Source organism: Diplotaxodon limnothrissa, linkage group LG20, assembly GCF_057381915.1.
Source record: "Diplotaxodon limnothrissa isolate DT_005_m linkage group LG20, D_limnothrissa_male_GT1.1, whole genome shotgun sequence".
Lineage (NCBI taxonomy): Eukaryota > Metazoa > Chordata > Actinopteri > Cichliformes > Cichlidae > Diplotaxodon > Diplotaxodon limnothrissa.
The window spans coordinates 15,605,313-15,629,467 of record NC_140615.1 but is presented as its reverse complement, the minus strand read 5'-3'; the positions used below and the strand labels follow the sequence as shown (position 1 = coordinate 15,629,467).

Below are 24,155 nucleotides of genomic sequence, written 5' to 3'. Positions count from 1 at the left end.
GGATCCGTATCCAAAAGTAGAAGAAAAAAAAATCTCACATTCACTGCAGCTCTTGTTGGTGGAAATATTTCAGTTTGGGGTTACTTTGCTCCTTCGGGAACTGAGAAGCCTAAAGTCACTGATTTAACTATGGATTCCACATCATGCGCTTAGAAGGTAATGTAAGGCCATCTTTCTAAAATTTCATTTTGAACTAGGATAGGACTTTTCAGTAGGGTAACAAAATAAGTTAGCTTGCAAATCCACTAAGGAATGGCCTAGAAAGAAGAAATGGAGGATTATGGCGTGCTCTGGTGAAAAAAAAAGCCTAGATTTTAAACCTTCTGAATTAATATTTTTCAGCAGAGGAAATTTTATATGGAACAAATTTAGGTCAAACATTTAGGCAAACCCAATGGCAGACTCTGGCACAGTTATACAAAATGCTTCCAAGAAGGATTTTCTGCTAAAGGGTAAGGGGTATCAGTTCCTGATGGTAAGACTATATTAGCTATAAGAGTTTGTATGTTCTCCCTGTGTCATGAATTCTGGATGAGAACCCCAAATGCAGACTATAATATAGGCAGGTGAAATGACACTTACAGCATACCTTAAATGAATAGCAGCTGTAACAGTCCAACTGAAAACAAGTTGAAAAGGGGAATAAAATTCAAGGAAGACATAACAGAACTGTCACAAAAGACTCTGTAAGGAAAAACTAAAACCAAAAATGACAAGAAACACTACAAACAGACAGTAAACAGTAAAAGCAGACTGGAAGCAGTTCAGGAGGACAAACAAATGCACTGACAAAGGACTGAGTGGGCTAATATGCACACTCACTGACGGATAATGGGAATCAGACACAGGTGGAAGGAATGACACAGCTTCACACAATCGGCAGAAGAGTGGAGGAACACAGGAAACACCTAACTACCAAAATAAAACAGGAAATGAAGAACAGTGACTGACAAAAACTGACAATGACTAAACTGAAAAGTAAATAAAACTAACTGAACCTCAGAATATAAACAAGGCAAAGACAAACAGAAAAAAAAAATTAAACTGGAAAACACAGCTCAAACACCATGGCTATGAGCAAACTACGATTCATATAGAATTAGATAATTTGTGATAAGATAATTGGTGTTTAACCAGATAATTACTCTGGATGGCATTTCCTTGGCCTCAGGTAACACTGTGAGGAATCTTGGGGTCATTTCTAAACAGGATTTGTGCTTATTAAACTAATATGTCAGGCTACGTTCTTGGATTTGTGCTATATTTCTAAAATTAGATACATTGTGTCTAAATTATTAACAGCCTGTAGTTGATCCAAAATGCTGCAGTAAGAGTATTGACAGGGGCTAGAAAGAGCGACCATATTTCTCTCGCTTGGCTTCTCTTCATTGCCTCCCTGTTAAATCCAGAATTAATTCTACATTTTCACGCACAAACTCTTGAATAATCAGGCCCCATCTTATCTTAAAGACCTCATGTATACCTCGTATAACTCCATTAGAGCACTTCACTCACAGACTGCAGGCTTGTTGTGGTTCCTAGGATATTTGAAAGTAGAACGGGAGGCAGAGCCTTCAGCCTCCAGGCCCCTCCTCTGTTGAACCAGCTCCCAGTTTGGATTCAGGAGACAGACACTCTCTCTTAAAATTAGGTTAAAACTTTTCTTTTTGATAAAGCTTATAGTTAGGGTTGGATCAGGTGACCCTGAATTCTCCCTTAGTTCTGCTTCAGTAGGCCCAGGCTGCTGGGGACTTCCCATTAATGCTTCTTCACTCGCCTTTTTTCCACTCACTGTGTGTTTGCACACCACTTTGCATTTAATCGTTAGTGATTATTAATCTCTAGCTCTTGTCCACAGTGTCCTGTTTTGTCCTGTCTCCCACGCTTTATTCCCAACTGATCATGACAAATGGCTGCCCGTCCCTGAACCTGGTTGTGCTGGAGCTTTCTTCCTGTTAAAGCTGAGTTTTTTCTTCCCACTGTCCCAAGTGCTTGCTCATAGGGTGTTGTCTGATTAATGGGGTTTTCTCTGTATTATAATAGGGTCCTTACCATTCCATTATAAAGCACCTTATTGTGGATTTGGCACTATATAGATGAAACTGAATAGACTACATTGCATAATATGGCGAACTTGAACTTGAACTCTGAGTCGAAAACCCAGGACCACAATGCCCTGTACATTGCTTCGGGTGCTGTCACTTCCTTCCACCGTTCAAAGACAAAGAAATACCTGTAAATGGAAACTACTACTGGATGTTTTGAGTCATCGGGAAGACTATAATGCTATAAAAACACAAGCTACACTTTTTCCACTACTGCACAGTGATGTCCTCAGCAAATGGAAAACTGTGTTTGTGTCTGTATGTGTCACTGCAGCCAAAAGGAAATGGTCAAAAAAGTACCAAAGAACAGCCCGATAAGGTGTGGGAGTCACTATTCACTGTGTGGAGTCACTTTTTTGTGACTTTGAATGTTATCACATATCGTATTTATGTGAACAACATAGACTTTAAATAATATCTGATAATGATGGTAAAAAAAAGATAGACACTTAGGCCTACTGTACCTGCACTCAGTAGATACACTGCTTCTGCCAACCAAAACATGCCTGTCCATTCTCTCACTACACTACAACAACCTAATATTCTCCTGTTACATCCCCCAGATTGGAAAGGCGAGGAGAGGAACACAGGGTCACTCAGTAATATTCAAGATGACTAATACATGACCTTTTAACCAATCTCATAAATCATGAGTTGATCATTTATATAACAGGAATTCATGATACATTAATTCACATATTTAATCACCATGCAGTTGTTATTCTTACCTACATAAATAGCCCTAAAAAAAAGCATTTATGCATTCTATTTTTAGTGTACAGCTGACCCAAGAAAGACAAAAACGGAGCTTGCATCACCCTCTTGTTGCATAACATTTAATACAAATCATAAACTTGTGTGGAAGAGGATTAGGGCCACTGGTTAAAAGCAAAAACAAACATACACACAGAAAAAGAAAAATAGAGGCATCTTGGATTTTTATAAATGAATTTTGAGGTATAAATTCAGACTTCAATCTCTTGAATCTTTTTTTTTTTTTTTTTTTTTTTTTTTACAAAAGACGCTGCCCCCTCACCACCAACACACACACACACACACACACACACACAGACACAGACACACATGCTTTCCTCAGTGGTCCAAGTCCTCGTCCATTGTTACATGTCGTCTTACACAACTTAAACGGATAATTTGGGTGCGTCTCTGGCGCCACAGAACAGAAAAGGCGTTACATTTTGTCACACGTGGAAATATTCTGCCCGCTGGTGACAGACAGGCAAAGGACGAGAGGAAAAGATCTGAGGAATTTTACTCACTTTAATTTATTTTAAAAGCATGTAAGCTCCAGAAAATATTTCACAAAGGAAGAGGACGATGAAAAGAGAGAGAGGGAGATAGAGAGGTGGAGAAAGCACCTTGCTGTTGCCGGTGCCTCCGGTTGGCTGCGCTCGCCTCCCTCCTCTCTTCCTCAGCACCGGACAGATACCGGGAGCGCACGGTGAACGCACGAAGGATGAATGAACTTTAAATTTGCCTCACAACTTTCCCCCTCTCTCTCTCTCTCTCTACCTGACAGTTTCTCCCCCCTCCCCCGCCGCTCGCTGTTCCAGGAACGAAACCCCTAGAGAGGAATATCTCTACAATGGATTTACCGCAATCACGATCCAGTAGTGATTAAATAGATTTTTTCCCCTCTCACCCTCTTTTCCTTATTTCTTTGCGGATGCTCATTAGCTTCGTGAGTCGAGATGATGGCATCAATAGGGGAATTCGATCCTCTCAACACCAGAGTCCCCGCAACTAAAATAGAAGTTACCGTGTCCTGCAGGTAAGGGCAAACTCCCGTACACGTACTGTAGATGCTTTTCAGTTTAAACCCTGATCTAGAGTCTGTTATTTCACCCACTGTGGGTAAAATATGCTGAAAAATTAGTTCATCAGATGTGCGTGAGGAATGTTTTGTTCTTTCATGTAACACTGATGTTTTCTATCTATCTATCTATCTATCTATCTATCTATCTATCTATCTATCTATCTATCTATCTATCTATCTATCTATCTATCTATGACCTTATGCTTTCAGATGCCCTTTGCTCTCATGGTTGCCTCCATATGTATTAAAGCGGTTTAAAAATCGTGGAAAATATTTTCATATGGCATCAAGTCTGGCCAGTGCCCTAGCGTGCCACTGATATTCATAGACATGCCTTGATGGTGAGCTGTGTGTTAGGCACAGTGCAATAGCACGTGCAGTTACAGAGTGTTAAAATGCTGCAAATAAATACACTGATAACAGCCGTTTAATTTGTCCTGTTTAATTTGTAACCCTGCAAGAGAACTTCTACAGCTGGATTTACAGTTTTACAGATGCCTTAGCTGAACAGTTGACTGAGTGACTAACAGACCAAGCGGAGAAGCTCACCCAGGGCTTTTCCAGACTGTCAGTCACCCTGCCTACCTGGGTCTGCTGACGGTCTTTCCAATTCACTCCTGAATAATGAATAGCTGTTGCTCCTGTGCTGTCCCTTCTAAGATCAGACAGATTTGAAGTGGCTAGACACCTGACAGCAGTGTGAGCTAAAGGTGAGCTCAGATGAAGAGATAAATGATAAAGTTCTTTGTGTTTTTTTGTTTGATTGTTTGTTTGTTTTTTACCTTGGGTTTGCACACTGAATGCATGACCTTATCTATGCCTTGAATTACTGAATTTCTGTTTGATACAATGACAAATGGAACAGCTGACCACTTAATATAAAGACTGGAAGCAGGAGGAAACAGTATGTCTAGCTCTGTTTAAAAGTTTAAAAACCAGCATAATGTGAGTTTCTGGGCACTGTGTGCAGGACAAAACATGAAGTAATACATCAGGGTATTAACCAGACTGAACAGACCTCTATATAACTCTCTTTAATGATGTTGGAGGTTCTGGTAAGCATGTAGAGACGGGCAACTGATTTTCTTTAGATGGGCAAAATTGCACTATTGCATTTCATTTTTATGATCCCTCTTCTCCCAAAGATAGAGTTATCCTGCACACTGTTTCTGGATTTTTTTTGAGCAACAGCTTGATATACTGATACATTTCAGTGAGAAATACTTTTTCTTTTTTTCAGACTGACACGAGACAACCCTTGGGGCTTTAAAGCATGTGAAATCTGAAGCCAAATCATGGCCTTAACCAAGTAGTTTTGTTGACTAAACCTAACAAAAGTAGGGTTGAAATGATACAGTAGAAAGATCCATGTACACAAACCAAGGGAAATCTTTGGGATTACATCACACATAAGGCTTCTCTGAATATTAGTTTACTTGTGAATTAACCAGTGGAGTAATTAAATCAGTACTTTACAAATGTATGAATGTCATGACATGAACTTTTGTTAGAAATGATTATAAAGACTTTTACAGCTAATCTATGGAGTGTTTTACCCTCATAGAAGAAATACGAATGCACTATTTCACTCACTGTTTCTGCATTTTGGCTTAATTTCTGTTATTAAATAATAACATGGTGTAAAATGTCATGTTTTGTGGTTATTTGTCTAGTTTCAAGACTTGCTAAGGACCACATGATTTGCATTATTTGCTGATATGTGAGCAAAGGTGTGTGCTTTCCTTTTTTTTGGCTTTACACTTCATGGCTCAGAGTGGTTTTACATGATATACAATCACGCTGTTTGTGGATGTTGAAATGCAACCAAATCATAAATTCTGTGGACATACAATGAAAAGGCAGAATCATGTTACATAATGTTTTGGACTATAAAAAGTGTAAAGCCCATAGATTATGTGATAATATATGATTTGTCTGTTACTTTGGTTCATTTCTCAGGTGACAGTTGTCCAAATAAATATGTGAAGTCTTTCACTTGATTTTGTAATATGTGGACAACAGGAAGTACCTTCTTCATTCTGTTTGGTAACTTGTCATTACTGCCTACAAGTTGCACAACTGTTATTTTTATATACATCTTTCAGGTGTGACGCTAATGACAACCTGTCGCTAAAGAAAGCAGAAGGATTACCACGACAGACTCCCAGTATTAGTTTGTTCTTTTAGAGTACAACTGCACACAGTAGAAATATTCCGTTTCTGTATGTACTAGCACTTGTGTGAAGATTGAAGAAAAATACAGTTATTTTTCCTCACATTAGATGCAAATGTAAGCGCTCTTATTCCACAAAGTAACTGCAAAACCTTGTGCTCTTGAAATCATCATCTCAAGCGTATTCACTGTGATGCATAATAGCAGGTACCTTCAGAAAACTAACAGTCTGACACATCAAGTCATCACTGGCAGAGAAATATGTATGTATGACAAGACAGGAAAATTTAGAAGTCATTGTGGAAATGACTGGAAATCACCACCCTGTTTCACACAGTACCAAAGGGTTTGAGTTTTTCATTTTTGTAGGACTCATTAATTGACATTAAAACTTTTTGACACATTAATGTAAAAACCTTTGGCGAGCTAGAGTCATGCAGTTTTTCTCTGCTCATGTTTTGGGAAATTAATCTTTGGTTCTGAAAGATATTTCACAAAATGTGCCAGAGTAACTGAGTCACCAGCTACCTATTTATCTTGCTGATCAGTCCTTCACTAATCATTCAGTGCTTTGTTTTTTAATTTTTTCTTTCATTTTGGCTTAGCGTTACTCAGAAAGGCTTCTCGTGATGTTTGTTTTCACAGAATAACTTGGGGAGCAGTTTAAATTTGCCCATGACCTAACTTTCAGGGTTTAGATGAAAACCTTTGTAAACATGCAGGAGAGTTAAGAACAAAAGAGATAAAAATAGGATGGAGCGAATGTTAATGAATGAATACATCTTTTTTATTGTTTCCACAGGAGTCTACTGGATGTGGACACATTCTCCAAGTCAGATCCTGGTATGTATGAACCATTTAGAGTCTGAAGTGCTGGTACTGATGATTAAGTTTAAATAAAACTGTTTGCTGGGGATGGATTTGGGTTATTTTTTTGTTAGTTTGTGTTACCTAAAATGAAGTTAAATACATTAAAAATAATAAAACAAATAAGGCACACCACAGATAAATGACTCATATTTAACTTATTTATTAGTACACAATACTGCAAGATGTAGTATTGATCTGAAACAAAGTAAATACAAGATCAGTATTGATAATACCAAGTACTGAAAGTACAGCTACCGGTACATTGTGTGCAGTGTAATGATTTATGAAGTGAATACATCTTCCGAATGCTAAATGTGAATACATTTTAATGAGCACCAAATGACTTTTTTACGTTCCACTGTTAATTAGTTTACACAACAAAACATAACTTTCACAGTTTTTCAACTTTTTAGTTTTTTTGAGACCTAAAACACATTTGCATGGAAAACAAATATCCATCTGTGCAGGGATCTTTATTAAAACAGTTTTTTCCATGAATTCATTTAAAAAAAAGATCTCATTTTATATAAAATACCTCATATTCAGAAAAAAACACTGCTGACATGAGGATAAAATGTTTATCAAGTTTACAGAATGACCCGTGTACGTGTGGACACAACCATGTTCTCAGTCACATTCAGGGTGACAGTCTGATTAAGGTGTTAGGCTTGTTAGTTTTGCTAGCAGTGTGCATGTGTCAGGTTCTTATTAGACCGGTGTGTGGATGCACATGTCTCTGTGTATGTAAACATGATCAGTCAGATCCAGCAGCTTTGACAGATCATACATTTTATATGGTACAAAATAGCCTCAGAGTTGTTAGACAGCTGGGGAAAATTGTGACAGAAAGTTTTGATAAAGGAGTTCATGCACTTACTTTCTCCTACTGTTCTCCCCATAATGCCATTGGCACGATAGCTGTTGGCCACAGTGGATTTGAATGCACCAGCCGGAGCTAAAAAGTTCAGAGAATACAAGTGTTGCATACAGATGTACCTTCAAACACTATTTTTGAGTGGTTTCCATCAAACTGCTACATTTCTAAACACCAAAATTGTCCATAATTACGCCTCCATGGCAGGATGTTTTCCACCCCCACTGCTGCACTCACACATCTTGATTTTACAAACCCATGTAGAAATTTAGGTGATATCTCAATTTTTTCCCTTTTTTGGGGGGTGGGGTGGGGGGTGGGGGGTTGATTCTGAGCTGTCAATAGCCAAGCCATACTGAGAACATTTCACAGCCACTCACCTCCACAGCAGCAAGTCTGGCTGTCTCTCCACCACCTCGTGTTCATTTTATTTTCAAAGCACAAGTGATTAAAAAAAGGACTAAGACATGCTGGCCAAAAAATGGCAGTTAAAAGAAAACATGATTTTCAGAAAAGGAGAAATTAGCAATCTTCAGAGTGAAAGGAAGTCAACAGAAAAAGAGCATAACAGCTTGAGTTCAACAGGTTCACGTGTTGTAGTCAGTGAAATTAAATGCAATTGGTGAATTTAGATATCAGTTATCTCCACTAGAATAGACTAGAGAATACAATCATAGCAAAAAAAGTGTGAGCCATTGCATCTGATAATCTGACTGCTCTGTAATAGTTTTTTGGTGTTTCCCCTCATTTGCCCTCCTGGCACCAAAGCTTTTTGCAGTCTAAGTAGAGCAGTGTGGTAAGCTTGAGAGGCCACAGGGCTTAACTATCTCAGACAAGAAATGATACCTTAAGAAAGCCTAACAGTTGAGCTTTAAATGAGTTACTCAAATCACAGCTTGAGAGCACAGCTGTCCAACCACCGGTCTTCAGGCTTGGGCGATGATGACTGATCACAGATGTGAGGGCTGCCTGAGGAGCGACTGGGCTCCAACCAGTACAGACAGGGTGAAGTAGTGCGTGAGGTTCGTCTTCAGTCCAGCACACACAAGCAGATGTTGGAGAAGAGCTCTGAGCCGCCTGTTGCTACATGCACTGCAGCTGGAAGATGTAATTAGCGGAGATGCTATTATTAATCAACAAACAGAGGCAACAGGGAAGATTCAAGATTTAAAACTATTTAAAAAATAATATTTCAAGCAAAGAGTAGAGGTTGGATTTTATCATTAAGTCGCTTATTTTTTGTGCTCTCTCTCGGATCCACAGAAAATTGAACTTGCACAATAAACGTTTAACGTGCAGCATTAACAAAAAGTGCAAAGCTTATGTTAAAGACTTCCATAACTCTGATGTGCATCAGTAGTACAGTCTTTAGGAGGAGCTATTAGATGTGCAGAGTGTGCAAGATTAAAAGTCATGTTAAAGAGGATTAAAACTTTTGTTAACAAGGCAAATGTTCTTGATTCACTTCAGAAGAAATGCAAATCTTATGATGTACATCAATAGTAATTCTAAGAAGATTCAGTGCACTCATGTGGCACACTAATTAGGGGTATATGTAAACAGTATTGCATTTACTGCACTTATTGCTGATGTGAAAAGCAGCAGCTTGCTGTACATCAGCCCTTTAACCAAAATACCAATCAAAAACTGAGATACAGCTTGACATGAAAAAATGAAAAAAGGCCATTTAATATACAGTCAGTTATCATTATGAAATCAGATGATTCAATGTTGTTATGAACTGTTAATAATCATCTTTTAGATTACCTTAATATTATAAAATAACTATTGCTGTCAGAGTTAATCTTGTTAAAATGACGTTAACGCCATAACCGCATTAATGCAGCAAATCTCTGTTAGCGAGTTAGTGCAGATCGCCCCTTGCATGACCTGCATGGCGTCAACGCGTTAGTTCGTTTAGCTCTTAATGCGTTAGCGCCGTGCAGCCCCAGGCACAGGGCGATCCACGCTAACTCGCTAACGGAGATTTGCCGTGTTAATGCGGTTATGGCGTTAACGTCATTTTAACAAGATTAACTCTGACAGTACTAAAAATAACCTTTTTGTTTTGCAGGGACACATTTTCTTTTAGGTATTTTGATAAGGACATTTTATTTCACAATGTCAACTTTTATACTTCTTTTAAGCTAGCAAGCCCAATATGTGCTACCAAACTTAGCTTTTATGTTTACGGCTACTTAGCTAGTCAGCTAACTGTCTAAGCCAGTGTGTGGGTTAGTGTTATAAGCATTAGAGTTAGTGGTCTTTGCTTGATTTCTTTTTCTCCAATTATAAAGTTTAGGTGTAATATATGTAGATACCACAGTGGTTCCATACAGCTTCCAACCATGACATTCTTCTAAAATTACGCATACTTGCATGATAGAAAACCCACATGAATTTTCAGTTCATTTTCTAGCTCGAAGGTTTGTGACAAACAAATTTATTATTTTGATGTAAGAGATGGTAAATGCACTACCTGAAGAGCTTTACACAACATGACTCATTCACCCATTTACTTTTTTTCTGTGCTCAAGTGGATTTTACTTAATATTCACACACAGAGAAAAATACATCACATCTGTAAAATCAGTTTTCTTTAACTGAATAAAAACACATCAGCTAAATGTTTGATTGAAATTTAAAGCTTTTTTTTTTTTTTTTTTTTTGCTTTCTCTTCACTGAAAGTTGGCCTAACTTAATATATCAGCTTTATCAGGACTCTCAGTCATCAGTTAGTTTTAGCTTGAAAGAAGAATTACTTAGTGTGATGCATCAGCAGCAACATATTCACCTCAATAATGCCACAGTCACATTAGGGAAAGCAGTGGTCAGAGACCATGACATGAACAAAATAATTTCAAACGTGTGGAATAAATTTGGGATTTCATTGCCTTTGAAATGGCTGCTTCACAGACAGGAACTTTGTCTGCAGCTTGTAGCAGTTTCTATCTTTAAAGTGACTGGTGTCAAGACGTTGATAAAACGGCCATAAGACGAATTAGTCTGCTATCGGGTTGCAATTGAATGGTGTCAAGGTAGCAATTACATGCATTCTGTTTGTGATAATAGGTCATTGAATGTGATAAATTTGCTAAAATTGCCTAATTACATTCAGAGTCGAGCCAGAACCTCATAGATTCCGCAAGTAGTGATGTAGTTTTTGCTGGACCGAGATTTGACTGCACAATGAATGAGGTGCTTCAAAGCCTCTTTTTTGTATAGGAAGATAACCAGAACACAAACAGTTGGCAACCATTTAAGTTGAGTCTTGTAGTGCAAAGAGATGCGTTTCAGAAAAGTTGTACTTGTACACATTGACTCAGATTAATTGTAATGTATTAGAAACCATATATAAATTAGACAGCAGTTATTTGCAAACCTTAATCAAGTCTGTCTGAGTGTGACTGCAAGCAGTGTAAGTCACACTGCAATTGTTTGGAGACAGGTTGCCTCCAATCACGTGACCTTAATATAGGTTGCCTTAATATGGTCGCCCAGTAGTTGCTGATGTGCACAGTCGACCTCTGAGTGAGAAGTTCGTTAGTACAACTGCTTGCATTTACGTAATACAAAAAATATAATCAATGCAATCACCAGGCATTTTTACTAGTCCCTTTTTTTCTTTATGTAACCATAAAATATTCTTGGCTCTTGACATTTTAGGTTTCATTTGAACATTTCCACATTTAGCTCTGAAACTAGATGAAATGTGTGGGTGCCCATATCCATAGTCTCTAAGAAGTGCATTATATCTTTAAAACACACATGCATGTTCAAATGATTAATAAGAATACCATTTTTAAAGTATTTTTAAGGAAGCATTTCCCTCTGGCAACATAGACATCCACAGCTGCCAATTAGCACCTCCACATCTGGCTAAAGTCAAATGTATTTTTACTGCAGCAAGATTTTATCAGTCCTCAGCAGCTGAAATACCTTTCTTATTCTGTAATTATCAAGAGTGCCTGTGTTCCTTATGAATTTCTGTGATATAGTATATGTACTGTCTTAGTGGTCTTTCTGTGTTTATAGTGGCAGGAAGGTTTAGCATGGCTCACAGGAACTACATACTTTGATCTGTAATAGGAACCAATCATCTGGATATGTCTGCCATCCAGGAAATTCTGCTGGATAATCTTGCACGCCCAAGAATTTTGTGTGAATGGTGCACTTTTACAGTTCAATTCACAATTGTCAGAAGAAACGATAAAACGATTCCTGCTGTGTTAACTAAGTTGTGAAATTGCTTGACTAAAAAGCTGCCTGTGAGTTCTGGCATCAGATAAGCCTGCAAATGCACAGTTTTCCTAGGTAATATTTCACTGGTACCTGGAAAAACACAGAACACCAGCGCCAACCTTTGCAACGCTAGAGTGCTGTGGTCTGAATGCTCTGTAACTCCCCCTCATCTAACAAGGTAGAAAAACAACTCCTCACTGCTTGCCAATCAATCCTACTTGGAGGAGATCATTGTCAAAGGAAGCAAAAATGACTGACAGGCTTAATAACCTCTTATTTGAAAACATGTTCTGTGATCTCCAGGAAATTGCAGCTACTGAACTGATCACAATCTAACAATACCTCCACCCTGTCATTCTCAATCCATTTTAATATGCAGAGAGCTGTTATACAGGCATGCATCTGTATACACTTGTCTACAGGTATTTTCGTAAGTCAGACCAGTTCACTGATTTAGTTTCTGTTGACAGATGCTCCCTGATGCATGCATCCGGGCTTTAAGACTGTAGAGAGTTAGCTGTTGGATGTTGGGCAGTTACAGGAATAAATGCTATGGCAGTAATAAGGCTGCAGCGTATGACAGGAAGGAAGCTTAAAAAAAGGACTAAAGAACGTGGCTGTGTAACAAGAGGATACCGGCCCGTTCAATCAATCAGACGTTCTTTTTCCACTTCACATGTGAATGTTTTAATCAAAGTATATTCACCCAATCAGGGCTGCGTGCACTGCATCATTGAAGCTTCTGTGATTGCTAAATATAGGAACTTTAGATGAGATAGCAAAAATAACACAATATGCAATTGGGTCAAAAAGAGCATCTTGGCCTCATAAAACTGCAGGCGATTTAATTACTTTTAATATCGTTCAGAGATAATTTAGTAGGTGGTACTCATTAAATGGGTCACTTCCACTTTCACGGAGGTGTGTGAGGAGTCAGGAAGATGTTTTTTAATACTGTTGTCCATTTTTCACCGCATAGCTTAACTTATTACAGTCATTTCACAGAAGATGAGACTGACTAAAGCAGGGCATACATTTACACAGACATCATAAACTGCTGTCTTCATCAAAAATGCATTAAAGTGCCTAAATTACTCAATTCAAGTAAGGCAATGATCAGTGAAAATTTAAATTGTTTGATCACTATAGCCCTCTTGGGTTTCATTAACATAATGGATGGATGAGGGAGAGATGCTTTCTGTTCCCCGGTGATTCAGCTCTGTGTTTCAGATCAGATTTTAAACCTTGCACAATTACAGGACTTATTTGAAGGTTGTGAAACTGACATAAATCCACTTAGAATTACCCCAGACTCACGAAAACCTGTTTTTAGTATCAAAGTAATCCAGTGTTAGTTCACTATGCTTCCAGACAGAGATCGATCATGTATCCATGTATCTGTATACGCGCCACGTCTCATATTTTTACAAACAAGTCATCTGTATTTAAAAGATGGGCAGTCATAAACTTTGTGTTTTACTCAGTGTGACCTCAAATTAGTAAATACTTTCATAGTGAGACCATAACATCACTAGGAAAGTGTTTTCTCAGGTCATAGAACAAAACAGCTGAGGGCTGTTTCCCCACAGACACAATATAACTGTAAGCTTTGCAATCAGACGAGTCGCCCTCTACTGGCCATTAAAAAGGATATAGATTTAGCGACACTTCCACAGTATAGACAAGTTAAATACTGTTAGCTAGATAAACAATAATAATGCCAAAGGATTGTGCGACTGTTAGAAATCGTACGTACCATCTGTGTTCAAAATCAAATCCTAGCTATGTGTTAGGCAATGACTGCCTCTGTGTTTTGGAGCACTCTGTTTTTTATACAATTGTAAACTGAGTATTTTGCTAATTAATATTTATATAGAGATCTATATATTATGTATACTGTAAATACCATATATTCCATACCACTGGTTTTTTTGCACTATGACAGAAAGACAAGCCTCCTCCTCCTCATTTATGTACAAACTTGGAAACAAATGTAATAAAAAATGTTTCTAATAATATCAGTCACAACTTAGTCATTTATTTACATTCCACAATACCACAATAGTTTTGTTTAACTTACAGAGTGGCTTAAAAAGAACTAAAGGAGTTCTATAGTCTGGATTTTCAGGTTCATGGTTATTCACAGAAATGTTTGGGAACTGATGACATCCCTCATGATTTCAGTATTGAATTAATGTTGCAGCATAGGAAGGGTCTTTAGGATAAAATAAAATATGATACAAAAACTTGTCTGTTGAGGGAGATGTAATGATTCAATTTGATTACATTCAAATTCATTTCAAATACATTTAATTCATATGTGCCTGTTTAGGCTCATTTATCTGCTTTTTTAGTGTTTCTGTTTTCTCTTCATGCTCTCCTAAATGCATGCTCTGTCCTTTACATTAGATATTGTGATTGAGTTGTTTTTGAAAATGCAGCACTATTAGATATGACTCAGTTTCACTGAAAAGTAGAAAGAGATTAAAATGGCAGGTAAAATTACGTTGTGACAGACCAGTTCACTTTTTACAGCTTTGTCTGTCAAAATGATGGACAATGAAATGCAACCTCTGGTGTTACCTTGTGTTAAAAGCTCTGTATTTGCTCACTTCTCTTCTCTCAGTGATTGACTTGGATAATGATATCCCTGCATCCTGGTCTGTGCTGGTCTTGGCTGAATGTAGTGACAAGGGGTTTCTGTTCAATGCCAGGGATACTGGCATTGTACAGACCACCAGCCACTGTTGTCTTCTGTGTAAATACAGGCCTTTTGATGTTGCCGAGCTCACCGCAATAAACCAAGCTAGTGATGTGGTCTCTGCCAATATTCCCCCTACATTACTATGCAAAGGTCATGAGCCATGACTGGATCCCATTTCTTTAATTAACTCATTAGAAAAAGACAAAGATAACACAATTTGACTGGCATATGATGGTATTTTTGCATCAACAAGGTGATTCCCAAAGAGCTATTAGCTGAAAACTCAGGAAATCTTAGCATGGTGTGTGGTGTGTGCTCGAAGAAATTGAAGGAAACTGGACAAGTGAAAGACAACAGGAAGAAGTGGCATGTCTAAAAAATCTACACCGGATGAGCAAATTCTGAAAGTCATGTCCTCAAAAAAAAGAAATGATGTCACACTATTAAGCTATTAATAAGGTATTAGAAGGTGCTTAATTCATCATTTATGTATCTTTACATCATTACTGCTCCTTGGTATGCCATTTATAAATGCAAATATACTGTTATGACTATGATTCTGATTATTACTAGCAGTGATAGCTGTACATAGATAAACCATGTACAGCAGTGATGCACATGCACATGCTCATTATATTAATGCTGCTATCCTGTATATATTGTACATACTATTGTTTGAGTACTTACGATTGTTTTTTTTGTACTTTTTATATTTTACATTTATATTTATTATTGAAACTTGCACCAAGGGAGTGGCACTCCAATTTCGTTGTACTCTGTACAATGACAATAAAGGCTATTCTATTCTATTGGTGTAACAGTAACAGATGGATAAACATATCTGTATTTATAAATGACATACTAAGGAAGAATAATGATGTATAAATGCTGAATTAAGCACTTGCTAATAGCTTACTAATGTTGAATAGTGTGACAGTATCATAAAGTTGAGTTGAGTTGATCTGCTTGAATTGATTCATCTACTATTTGACGAAGCCTCATCAGAAATGGTGTCAGTGGAAAGATGTCTCTCAAGACAGCATTCTTAAAACAAAAGATTAAGAAAGGAAAGAAGGCTGAGGTATGACAAATTACACAAAAACAAAATATAAAGAAATTGGTGTCGTTTGAGACTTTTGTACGCTACAGTATTTTGGTAATAGATTTATTATTTTGTCATAATGACCTCCAGATTTTACAAATTTAGTTAACCTCCTAGGGCCTGATGTCCACATATGTGGATGTCATATTTTGGGTTGTCTAGACCAAAATACTTAATTTTGCTCTACAAGGGCCTGATATCCACTTACAAGGACATTATACTGACACTGTTCTATCGACATTTAAAACAACTGTCCTCATATGTGGATCTCATTCTTCTCAGTAACAAAAATCCGGTAAAAAAATAAATAAATCACGTAATTCTTTGTTTTTACATTCATCAGGTCCCAGTCAGCCCAAATAGCAAAGAGAAATTAAAAATGCATGCCATTGAAGAGTTTGGGTCTTAGGAGGTTAAAGATAATAGCCAGACTGGTCTGTGAAACCGTTTTTGAATGAATTGACTACAGTTACAGTCTGCAAAACAGTTTTTCAAAAAACATATTTTTCAAATTCGGGGATCAGTGATCAATACGAAAGCACATGGCTGCATCTTTGGTTTAAAAATAGGCAGACCAAATTACAGATAGACCCCAGTGCTTCTGAACTTTGATGGCACTTCATATCAAGTGGTACTCGACGAAACCCAGTGATCCGGTTGTTGATATTCGCTATTTCAGTGCTGTAGTGAGTCTCTTTTTTCATACCTAGGTAGCTACAGCTTTGGACTTTGGTAATGATTGGATTTTTTTCTCAAGAACACAACAATAAATATGTGATCTCTTTTCTCCTGCATTCACATTCTGAGAATTTCAGCTGTTCTTGTCAACAGCTTTGAGCTAAGAGGTTGTGCTTGTTTGCGTCTGTCTGTCTGCGTATCTGTCTCCTGCTCATGAACTTGTCTGTCACAGCTTTCTACAAGAATGTGTTAGATGCCAAACACTCATCTCTTCAGGCACTTCTTCTTATCTAATTTATTGATGACTCAGCGTTTGTCCTTGGAGATGTTGTGTCACGTTGCCTGGTCGTTGTGTAAATTTAATTTGAGTTTCTCTTACTCCACCATCAAATTAGCTGATGCCTCTCTCTCACCGCCCACACAGGGATGGAGGATGTACTGTATACCTGCACTGTTCATGTGCTCATCTGTGTAAAGTACAGGACTGTTAAGTTGGCTTGCAAATAGCTTTTTTTCCCATTTAGATGGACATGAATAAACATGATGCTTTGAAACCAGTAGGCTAACCAGTAGGTTTTTACAAAGAATATATTGAAGATTTTGTTGTTCTTTTACTTTTGTGCTTAAATGTAAAGCGATTTAGGAAGACCAGGTGTTTGAATGTTTGCTTTCGGCCAAATGTGACACTGTGCACTATGATTATGCATCTTCAACCCTTCCAAAAAGGCCATACTTGTACAGTCTTTCTCTAATTGTACTGGTGTGAGCTTGTGTGTAGCTCTTTGGTTTTGTTGCAGTTTCCCTGATTGCATGGTCTGACCTTGAGGTGACTTTGCTGGGCATAGAGTGCTGTGAAGACTGTGGCACTGTGTTAACACACCTGAATGCTCCAGACTACAAATTGGCAAAGATTCAGTTTTTATGGAGGTGCTCACACATGCTGGTGATCAATTAATGAAGTGCATTTGACTAGCGGCACCTGGCTTCTACACTTTGCTCATCCTGACATGCTTTACACCACTGATGCCTGACCTTCGTTTTTGCATTTCATTAATGTGTTTACTTTCATATTTGTTGCAGGTCTTGAGCTGAGTCTGTAGCAACCATTAAACCATTAAAAACTAATTTAGGTCAGAAAAAAAAATTGCAGGTATACATTTTGATTTGAAGGTTATCTTTAAGGTATCTTTAAAGTTTCTCTATTTTTCACCTATTCTAGTTCTATTGATCAATCATCTTTGAAAGGTTTTCATTTCCTAGAGGTAACCACTCCATTTCTTATTAAATCTATATCTATATACACGATGTTGCTGAAAGTATTTTCACATCTGTCTATACACTCATATAAACCTGAGTGACATCCCATTTTTAGGGTTTAATATGGTGTCTGCCCACCTTTTGCAGCTATAGCAGCCTCTTCTGGGAAGACCTTTCATAAGATTTAGGAGTGTATTTCACTTTCTTTTTTTTTCTTTTCTACCATTCTGTCAGATGTCATGTATGAGGTCAGACACTAATTTTGGAGCTTGCAGTCTCCACTCTAATTCATTCCAAATATGTTTGGAATGAATTGGTGATGTGGTGTAGAAGAACTTGACTGGCCTGCTCAGAGTCCTGACCTCAAACCCACACCACGATTCCCCCTCCGCCAATCTTTACACCTGGCACAATGCAGTAACACAACTACCGTTTTTCTGGTAACTGCCAAACCCAGACTCGTCCATCGGATTGCCGGATCGAGAAGCATGAGAACATGTTCTCTAGCGTCCACCACTGTTCTAGAGTCCAGTGGTGGTATGCTTTCCATCACTGCATCAGATGCTTTGCATTGTGCTTGGTGATGTGAGGCTTGGACACAGCTGTTCAGACATCCAAACCCATTCCAAGAAGCTCTGTGCACTGTTTTTTTTTTTTTTTTTTTTGCCTGTCCCATTTGGTTCTTTAGCCATCAGAATTGTTGTCTGAAGACCAACAAGGATACCCAATGGATTTACTTTGCCAAATGGATCATCGTGGCATTACTGTATTGGTCCATTTGATCGACCTTTGTTTTTATTATTTATTATATTTTATTTTCAGATGTTACAGACGGGACAGACATGAGTGAGGGATAGGAAAGGGAGAGAGAAAAAGGAAGGAAAAGAAAAACAGAAGGGGAGAGGGACAGTGAGAAAGGGGGGGAGAAAAAAAAATCTCCTGGATCACCTGTTGAGAGAAGAAGAATAGAAAACAAGCAAAAAAACAAAACAAAGCAACATACTAAACACAACACCATCGCATTAATCTAGCTAAGTGTAAACAGCAGTAAATACTAAATATTCAATGTTGTTGTGCAGCACGCAGGACAGACAGCGCACAATGTGCTTTGAAGTAGCAGCCAAGAAAGGTGTAAGTCTACGAGCAGTGAACACCCGTGTGCATACCTGTGTGGATCAGCGCGCTTGTATTTAAATGGTTTCCATATGTAATGGTCTGCAAGATGATGTAGCAAGCCATAGCCCCGTCCCCCAGGGCATGAAGCAGGCATGGAGGAGATCCAGGCCCCAGACATCCAGAGGCCTCAGAGTGCGAGAGCCCAAGGAGGACCACTGGAGGGGCATCCGTGCCACCCTCATGGGAAGGGCTGAGATTCCCCAGACGAGGCGTCACCCAGGAGCCACTGAGCAGAAGCTAGAGGGGGCTGCACCGGCGTGCCCGCTGGCTCTGCCGGCAGCCAGCTGAGCCAGAGTGAACCGAGCCGTAGGCCCAGAGGCCAGAGGCCCGAGGGCCCACCACACCCCAGAGGAGGCCTGACCGAGCAACAGGCGCCAGGCCCCGCCAGGCCCCGCCAGGCCCCGCCAGGTAGGCTAACCAGTAGGTAGCCGCCAGGTAGCCACCGGGAGTGAACCGGTACATACCTGGGCGCCCAGCCCCGGACACCAAGAACCACCACCGACCCCTGAGGGCATCAGTCACCGGCAGGGAGTGTGGTGAGGGGAGATAGGCCTTGGAGGGCCTGGGAGTTCCCAGAGAGGTGGAGTCTAAGACCCGACCTGACATATAGACACAGAGAAACAGGCACACACAGACACAAACATGCATTCCCACCCTCATGCACACATATACAAACACTCAGAACTCACCCAACGTAAGGATTGACATAAATGGACATGTATACACAATCACACTCCCCAAACATACTCTATACCCCGGGTCCAGGTACCCTCGCCCCCAGAGGGGGAAACAGAACCCATACCCAAGAGATGTTACATTTCCCCCCGGGGTGGAGGCAAGCAGACCATCCCAGGCTCCGCAGCAGCAGGGAGGCCAATCGGACAGCTAACATCTCCTCCCAGCCCCCCCGCCCCAATGGCTAGCAGAGAACGGGGGTGTGTGAAGACCCCATACCTCCCTCCTCCCGCTCATGTGTAGTGTTGCTGCGTGTTGTTCTAAAGTGCATTTAAAACAAGGGAGAGCATGGACGCCGTTAACGTGCCCACCCTCAAGGCCCTATATATATATGTGTGTGTTATGAGATTGTAAGTAATGTGGATGTCTAAGTTGTGAGATAAAATTGAGGCACAGGTGGCCGGAAGGGGAAAGAGGGGGGGGGGGGATGTCTCCCCTGCACCCTTGTGACAAGGCCCTACCTGTGTGGGTGAATGTGGTGGAGCGGGAAGAGGGAGGTAGCCGGGGATGGGGAGGAAAAGGAGGGAGGGGAGGATGCCCCTCCCTAGGGCCAGCTCCCCTGCTGACCCCAGTAGGCACCCCCCGTCCTCTGGTACCCACCAAGGCAAGGGAGCCCAGGTCCATCCAGACCGGGGCCTACGGTAGCACTGCCAAGCCCCACAGGACCCGGGGCAGCCCACCCTACCCCACCGCAGAGGAAACTGTACCCACCCCAACATTCAATCGTCTCCCAGACTACACAAGACAACAGACACCCAGGTTAAGTTTATTCTCCACCTCTCCTATGTCTCTCCCCCACCTGCAGAGTGGACTCCTGCAACGATGGAACAACCTCCCTGCCAGTTGAAGAGCCCCCCAGTTAGGCCGATGCACAAGAGGCCCCCTGCGCCAGGGCTGAGCCCCCATGCACCCACCCGCTCACAACCTCGGTGACACACCGACGAGGACCGAAGCCCCCAAGGCCCAGCCAGAGCCCCAGCACGGAGGCAAAGCACCCCCGAACCCCAAACCCCCACGCCTGCCCCGGATCCACTCAGGGGCAGCCAGGCCACCAGGCCAGTAACCTACGTCCACCAGTACAGACCATCCTCCAGCCCCGCTGCATGCAGCCACGAGGAGAACAACCTCTAAGAGCGACCAGAGCCACTAACCAGGTTATGAACACAACCCCCGGGTTAAGCCCTCCAGGGATAACGTCTCTAGGGGTCCTCCAGGCGCCCTAAGCCCATCCCAACTCCATATGAACCACAGTAGCTAAGGCGGGACCAAACCACGACCCCCTACCCCCGCTAAGTGATGGAGCCGATCAAAGGAGCCCAGAGGGATTGATCTAATGTGGTGGCAGAGGCTATATCGAGACTAATGTGATCTATTAGAAGGTTTCTATATTGGCTAGAATTAAGATTATTTTTATTTTTCCAGTTCATGAGGACCGTTTTCTTGGCGATGCATAGGGCAGTAAAAACCATGTGGACTGTATTAGTTTCTGTAGTGACCTCATCCAGTTTTCCTAACAAGCATACTAAAGGGGAGGTTGGAATTTTACATTACATTCTCTGTGCACTGTTAATGAACTAATCTGAAGGCCACATGATGTTTGGAGATCTGTAGTGATTGACACTGCAGAAAGTTGACCCATTAACTCTGCTGTGATTTTATTTGGCTTATGACTTTCTTGGCTGAGATGCTGTTGATCCCAATCACTTCCACAATGTTATAATACTTCTAACAGTTCACTGTGGGATATTTAGTAGTCAGGAAAATTCACAACTGGATGGGTTGCACAGGTGGCATCCTATCACTGGAATTCACTGAGCTCCCATTCTTTCTAAAATGTTTGTAAAGCAGTCTGCATCCCTAGGTACTTGTTTGTATACACTAGGGCTGGGCCATATTATACCGTTCACGGTAATACCAGTGTAATTTTGGGCAACGATAGAAAAATGAAATATCGCGATAGAATATGAGTAAAACGCGCATGCGCAGTGCCTTTGGTTTCATATGCACACGTCGGAAAAAGCATGGCGGCGAAAGCAAATCGTTGAATGAATCGGATAAACCAGAATTGGTTTGTAAAAATGCTGCAACTTCAGTGGTGTGGAACTGGTTTAGCTTTTGTCCGTCAGACACACAACAAAGCACTATTTTTGGTAGAGCATGCTAGCGGGCCGTCATTATTACCGTGTTTTTTTGGAAAATACGGCACACTTAAAATCAACCCTTTGATTTTTCTGAAAATCGACAGTGCCCCTTATAACCCCGTGTGCCTTATGTATGAATTCTGCTTGTGTTTACTGACCTCGAAACGATTTTATGTCGTACACGGCGCTCGAAAATCTGTCAAATGTTTTAGTACTACTTTGCTAAGCTACGAACCTGGACTGCTTGATGGATTGTCGGAGCATTACGGCTACCGTAGTCAGGAGCCTGGCGGAGTGATACGTACTGTGCTTCAACATAATATTACCGTATTGTGTGTGTATAACCTCTTTTTTAAGTGTTGTGGATATTATACATGGTTATGCTGAGGATATGTCGGCCAATTTCCACTGGAAATCCTGAAAAGATGAATTATGCAACGAATCTATGAATTATAAAACAAACATGAACTTAATTGTAAATTAAAATTTAAAGCAGACCTCTGGCACCTACAATACTTTTGACAATAAATCATATCAATGGCCATTGGATGGGTCAGGAAGTGTCGAGCTGGCTAGACCAGAAGACTCTTTGAGGGTCTTCTGATCTAGCCAGCTCCCCACTGGCTCTAGCCTCCTTTTAATCTCCAACTGGCTACTCCCAGTAATTCTTATTATAGAAAGCATCCACACATGCGGGTTTATGTACAAGTCTGTCTGTTAATAGATGTTAGTTTGCTTGCTAGATTGTACCATATTATGCTAAGTCACAGTAACAAAATTACAGATTTTTTTTTTTACATGAAAACAGACAGACCAGTATAAAAAATGTAACCCTTTTTTTGTTTAAATCCCTCACTCATATTACTTGGTGTGAAAGCAGGTTGCACAGTCATGGAAACTGTTTGAGTTTGGGCCATATGCAAAAATCAAATCCGTCACTCAGCAGTATACTACACTACTATTTTCTCCACCAAGGAATGAAGTTATGTAAGTTCCTTTGAAAAGAACTCTGGCGTGCTGTGTACCAACCTGTCAGCCAGCGTTTTAAAGGAGGTGTCACTTTTTTAAAATGATGATAGATGTTTAATTTTGAAACATAACTCCTTTCATTATTAATATTACATGCTCTGCAATGCTGTTAGGCAGCTGGATATGCATTTTTTCAGCCTTGTCTCAACCAGATTTTAATGAATTCCAGGCATGCGTGACCCCGACCACACAGACTTTGCCCTTGGACAGATGCAAACAGGTCTTGTGCGTTTCAGAGAAAAATTTCTCTCCAAGTACGGCTCCCTGAAGAGATTAGGGGCTGGGAGAAATAGAAGAAATTTCAGTCTTTTAGTGAAATAGACAAATATATCTGTCTGATAGATTGCTGTGGTCCCGGATACAAAATAATGAAATTCATGAGATATTTTTCTTCTCATTCCCAATAACTTTGACTGTACCGCTTTGCTCTTTTGGGCACAGCACTGAAGTGACCTTTTAAACTTCAAAGAGCATAATTTACAACTTTAATTCCTATCCAGATGGGATATTTCACTGGTGGTGGAGCTCTATTACACAGAAAATTACTGATGACATCGGATTGCTACAACTTTGAAAGTTTAAGAGAAGACACTTTAAAAGTAGAAGCAATCTCATTCAGCTGCTTCATGCTGTCATCCAGCAGCTCCCAAAGCTACTAGCTCAGGAATTATCTGACTCTTTTATTTCTATCCACCACCATCTAAACTGCTCTCAGGCTCCCATATGAAAACATCCCACTTCTCTTATGTAACATCATTTGCTGGTGGAGTACTGACAGTTTCCATCCACATGCATGGGTGTTTCGCTCCATTAAAATCTGTAGGAGAGGCAACCCCCCAGCTGACCGTCGGTCCAGGAGTATATAAAAGTAAAATCAATTATTGTATCAATTATGATTACTCTTTGTAGTCTCTCATTGCAAGTTGGTGAGTCATGTTTATCAAATTCATCACATTATATGGTATTTCTTTTGCATTCATTTAGCTGTAGCTGCTCGAGGATTGTGACTCATCAGCAGGTAGGAGTTAATGTTTTGTTGTAACACAGAAGGTGTGGTTATAGTTTGGAGAGCTTGTCCACGTCTCCTAAAGATCTCACCATTATATTCATTGTATATGGATGAGTTTTATATATATATATATATATATATATAAAAAAAAAAAAACACCCAGCACGCCCCTGCGGGCGGTTTATCCTTCAAGCTCGGGTCCTCTACCAGAGGCCTGGGAGCTTGA

The 24,155-nt window shown here is 40.0% G+C and overlaps 1 protein-coding gene across 2 annotated transcripts in view; it reads left to right on the top strand.

Moving 5' to 3' along the window:
* Positions 1–594: 594 nt before the first annotated feature.
* LOC146610715 (copine-9-like) overlaps positions 595–24,155 on the top strand; it is a 116,091-nt gene continuing 92,530 nt past the window's right edge. The window contains exons 1-3 of one of the 2 annotated variants that reach the window (XM_085345426.1): positions 595–607; positions 3,810–3,894; positions 6,915–6,955. In XM_085345426.1, the coding sequence (XP_085201552.1) occupies positions 595–607; positions 3,810–3,894; positions 6,915–6,955 (139 nt within the window). Of the gene's footprint in view, positions 608–3,809; positions 3,895–6,914; positions 6,956–24,155 lie in introns of those variants that run through there. The other variant, XM_085345427.1, reaches the window with a different exon arrangement.